Source organism: Rhagoletis zephyria, unplaced genomic scaffold (assembly GCF_001687245.7).
Source record: "Rhagoletis zephyria isolate East Lansing unplaced genomic scaffold, Rhagoletis_zephyria_1.1 Rzeph_scaffold_06669, whole genome shotgun sequence".
Classification (NCBI taxonomy): domain Eukaryota; kingdom Metazoa; phylum Arthropoda; class Insecta; order Diptera; family Tephritidae; genus Rhagoletis; species Rhagoletis zephyria.
Window position 1 is genome coordinate 18,778 of NW_016163752.1, and position 5,466 is coordinate 24,243.

General features: G+C 39.6%; 1 protein-coding gene across 1 annotated transcript; it reads left to right on the top strand.

Annotated features, from left to right (window-relative positions):
* Window positions 1-1,405: 1,405 nt before the first annotated feature.
* Window positions 1,406-5,228, top strand: LOC108373408 (uncharacterized). Its single transcript, XM_017629283.1, has 3 exons — window positions 1,406-2,753; window positions 4,555-4,746; window positions 4,846-5,228. Exons 1-3 carry the CDS (start codon window positions 1,493-1,495, stop codon window positions 5,028-5,030), a joined length of 1,638 nt encoding a protein of 545 aa, XP_017484772.1. The 5' UTR covers window positions 1,406-1,492; the 3' UTR covers window positions 5,031-5,228.
* The last annotated feature ends 238 nt before the right edge of the window (window positions 5,229-5,466 follow it).

Here is a 5,466-nt window from a genome sequence, read left to right on the forward strand (position 1 = left end):
GCATTTCAGGGTACTATTTTATATATATATAAGGAAAACTTGAATGTTAGGGGGGCTCGAGCACCCCTCTGCCCCTACCTGGCTACGCCCATGCCTGGTGATATCTGAGGGCCTTGATAGCCGCTTGGCTGTCAGTCAAGATCGCGATGTTCTGCTCATTTTTCTATGGCGTATATTTCAGCCTGGAAAACGGACATATGTTTTCCCATGGATTCCGTGTATATTAACCTCGGTCCAACAACACCTACATACGCCGGTACCCTCTTCGGTCAATGAGCCATCAGTGTACTAGGTAATCATGTTTTGATTTATCCGATAGGTCCGGAATATGTCTACACAGCTCTTCTTATCACTCAGATCAGTTATGGACCTCTTTGTAAGAAACGGTAGCCCTCGGTTTTTCAATTTCAGAGCACTTCTTCGTAAGAATGTCCAACTTCCTACTATTAAGAAATCCTTCTGCTCCCATATTGGTACAAGTTATCCTTAGTAAAGCTCTTTTCGCCTGAGACTGCATTTAGTAAGATACATAAGAACTGAGCATTTCTTTTATTGACCTTTCAAATCGGACATTAATTTTTAGTAATGTAAAAACTGGCCATAATCCTTGGTCATATAAAAAGTAGAAACATATTTTCGGATATTAAAAACCGGATATAAATTGTCCATGATTTATAAACGGGGGAATCATTTTTTTGGAATTTTTCATTAATTTTCATGTCATCATTTAAAAACTGAACATATAAAATTTATTTTGACAAAATATAATACAACAAACGCATAGTTTTAAGGCATAAATACATACGTATTTATGTATTTTCGCCAAGGTTCATCAATCAAGTCAAGGGTTATTGATTAAAATGATCGATCTATATAACAAAACATATACCATAATTTATTTATACAAGGATAAATATATTGTATATACATACTTAAGCAGATATTCTTTTATACGAACATATATGTATGGCGGCCGCTGTGGTGTAGTGGTTAGCAGTGCGCGCTTCCACCTCGAAGGACCCTGGTTCAAGCCTTGGTCAAAGCAACATCGCAAAAAATATAGAAAAAAAGGTTTTTTCTTACCAGCTGTCGTCCCTCGGCTGGCAATGGCAAACCTCCGAGTGTATTTCTGCCATGAAAAACAGCTTCTCATAAAAATACAATCGCCGTTCGGAGTCGGCGTAAAACTGTAGGCCCTTCCCTTTGTGTGACAACATCAAGGCGCACGCCACAAATCGGAGGATAAGCTGGGCCAAACATTAACATATGTGTGAGCGCCAATCTATTATGATTATATGTACAAACATACATACATACATACATACATTGATAAGTAGTATAAACAAAAGCGTCTCACTTTCATAACATCTAATTTCTTTTCATTTTCTATACATTTCAGTTGGCCACCCGTTCCATCGAGCCCTCATTCGGCCTGCTCTTCGGCGATTTGCTGCGCGATCTCGATGTCGGCACCACCGGCGCTGCGGTTATTATGAGCACACTCGATGTGTGCATGAATTTCTCAGGGCTCTTTGTCGGACCGCTACTCAAGGAGTTTTCGTACCGAAAGGTGGCTGTCGCCGGCTCATTATTATGCGGCATAGGCTTGGCGGCCACCTCACCCGCAGCCAGCATGACACACATACTCAGTACGTACAGTGTGATCAACGGCATTGGCGTCGGTCTTTCAACATCTGCCGCCTTTGTCGCGCTTAATCACTACTTCAAGAACAAACGCGGACAAGCTGTTGGATTATCCATGGCTGGCACAGCCTTGGGTATGCTGATAATGCCACAACTGGTACGTGTTCTGCTCGAGGCGTTCGGTTTTCGTGGTGCTGTGCTAATGTTGGCCGGTGTCGCGTTAAATTCCACAGTCGGTGCTGTGCTCTTGCAGCCCGCCAAGTGGCATATGATCGATGAAGTGATCGATGAGGAAATGATGACGATGCCGGTGTCGCCACCCACACCGGATGTTAAAGTCATACGGGAGGATGGCAACGAAGAGGACGCGTTACCTGAGCTAAATACGTTACTCTTTTCCAAGCAGCAATATATGCGCAAGAATTACTCTGAAATAGCGATGAACACAATGAATGGCACGCGCACAGGCATGCCAAAGCGTCCCACGTTTCCGCGCATAATGTCGCTAGCCGGCGTGCAATCGGCGGTGAATACTAGCCAGTCTAACTCCGATGTGAATACGACGCTACGCAATCGCAAACATTCGGTTACATCGAATCTGTCGTACATGGACTTCACCGGTTCCATACTGCAGGTGCACATGAATGTAGGCGATGAAGAGTTTGAGCGCAATGATCGCGAGTTGAAGCGTGTCAACACTGCGACGGGTGGCATGGCGAATGCGCATCGCGATTCATTCATTAAAATGCGCCCTGCAGAGACTGATCAATATGAAGAGTCACCGGAGAAGGAGATGGAGAAGAAACCCGGCTTCTGGCGACGTTTCGCTGATCTCATGGATGTTGATTTATTGCGTGATAAAATATTTCTAAACATACTTTTCGGACTGTCCATCTTCTACGTCGGCGAGATGAATTTCAAAATGGTTACGCCATTCTTCTTTGCCAATCTTGGCTACAATAAAACAGATGTTGCCTTCTGCCTATCCATAACGGCCATCACAGATATTTTAGCGCGTATAATACTCCCGCCCATATTCGATCGTACTACCATCAAGAAGCGTACTGTGTTCTTGGTATCCATCATCTTTGTGGGCATCACTCGTTCGAGTAAGTATAATTATTGGTTCACTGATACATGTCAATAGCATGTCATACGGAGTTCACTTGGGCTGAAATATATTTGCTCCTTTCTTCATAGCAACTTAAGCGTAGCTAATAGCGGCAAGGTTCTCACATACATACATCCATGGGGAAAACGTCGAACACCTATCTTTATTTAACTTTTTGGACTGAGACTGGCGCAGAGCTAACGGGATGAAGGGTCCTGTACAGGTCGAAATTCAACCGTTTTCCTAGTTTTTAAGAGCCTTGGAGCCGAAAAATGTTCTGCTTTTGAACTAAAACGTCACTAAATTTTTTTATATTTTTGAAGGACTTCGGCAGGACTTAGAATTGATCCGACACATTCCAATTTATCGATAAATTTCAATAAATTGATAAATATCGATAATTCGATTAATTTCAAAAACACTAACATCCGATAACTCAACAAAATTCAATAAATCGACTAATTTTTAAGACTCTGAAATTCGAGGGCGCGATAAATTTCGATAACTCAAAAATGCATACTATCAAGCTATCAAAAATTTCGATAACTCGTTGTTCTCTGTTAACACGATAAAATTCGATAAGCAGTAATAACTCGATAAACTTATATAACCTTGAGCTTTCGATAAATCGATATATTTTGAAAATTCCATAAACTTCGATTCGATAAATCGACCAATTTCAGTAGATCAATAATTATCGATAAGTCAGTAAGTTGAAAGAACTCGATGCATTACGATAACTCGATAAACTTCGGCAAGTCTATAAATAATGAGAATTCAATAAATATCGATAACTTGATAAATTCTTTAACCTTAAATATTTCGCTATACCCATAAATTTGTATAGCTCGATAACTATCCGTAAATTTCGACAACTCAATAAACATTGATCAATTTGAATAATTCGATACGTTGCGATAACTCGATAAATTTCGATAGCTAAACTTTCATGATTCGATAAATTTTGGTGACTTTAATGAGTAAATCTATTTCGATTCCTATCGAAAAATTTCTGTTAATTTTCTTACACTTTAAGTTACTCTAATTCTTATGTATTTCTCATTGTCTCCATTTTCGTCTTTATCTTCACTTTTGCCTTCATTTCGTTTTTGTCTTCATCGTTATCATTTACGTCTTCATCTTCATATTTAACTTTATTTCAAAGTTTAATTTCAAAATGCGAAAACGGCTTGAATTGAAAAGGTTGCAACAACAACCATACATAAATACGGAAATTTTAAACCGACGATTTTGGCCGTAATTTTCAACCAATTTCGATGCCATGCAAACTCCCTTCTTCTACAGAAAAGTACCCAATGGTGTTCATGGTTTTGAAATTGTTCGGTAGAATATCCAAACGAACGGAGACAAAATGTATGTCAGCGTATTAATATATAGATGTTTTTTGAGCAGGAGTGAACCCCCGAACTTGGTAATCTTAAGAAATGGAAGAGAGATACTTTTAGACTAGCAAAGTGTGCGGACTCTAACGAGTTTTGAGACGAGTAGAGGGTTCTTCTAAAGATCTACAAGAAAGCCATACGTAGTGAGAAAAGAAACTTATGTTTTCTGAGATAGGGCGTTTTCCAACTGGCTGCCGAGATAGGTCGATCTTCCACTCAGCCATCGAAATATTGACTTCACTTTGTTTATTACATTATGGTGTTTTATACATAAGGCCTGAAGTTCATACTGTATAGTGAAATAGATATAAAGTTCTTAAAAACTTTCATTTTGAATGCCTCAAACCCAATAAGACTCAAAGATGTAACTATTTATAATTTAATATTTAATTGCAGTTATGGCTGAGCAAACCGGGTGGACACAACTGATGGTTTGGCTATCGATATGTGGTTTCTTCCGTGGCTCCGCCTTGGCCAATTTCACACTAACCGTCTCCGAGTACTGTTCGCTGGAGAAATTACCCTCGGCTTTCGGTTGGCACTTGGTTGGCAAAGCCGTATTTGTCATCTGTCTGGGGCCGCTGATCGGTAAGTGTGCACGCATTTTGTTTATTGTTTTTTTTTTTGCTTTTTCGGAGATGATTCTTACTTAATGCATACATATAACTCTTATCACCACCAAAACAGGTCTTATACGTGACGTCACAACCAGTTACCCCATTTGTATACACGCACAAACAGTTTGTATATTCCTTTGTGTTATCGCCTGGACGATCGAGTATGCGATCACATATTTGAAAGAGAAGAAGCAAACGACGGCAGAGGGTGGCATTAATGCCACAATTGGACCAGAAACTATTATCAAACACTAACACGTGCTTAATACGAGTATCACAGGATAGTTAAGAAATACATACATACATATTTTTATAAAAATATTTCAGTGAAACTTATACAAAACTACATACTTGTATGAGGAATACAAGCATGCAGATACGCGCAAAGGCATTTATGTATGTACATCTGGTAAATGTTCGTTTATGCAACGGAAAAAATAGTTATGTAGTTAACAAAATGAACACGAGTATATTAATAATTAAATATAGTACCTATGTAGGCATGTATGTACGTATGTGAGTTAGAATTTGTTTAAGCGACTTATGCATTTCCCGCATAAACAAAGAACAGCGAACACCCACACGCATTTATATTGCATTCCCGCATAAACACAAGTGCGTGTGTTTATTAATTGGGGGACTCCATTGGAGGAGTCGTGCTCTAGCTGCCGTAGGCTGCTGTGCAATGAGC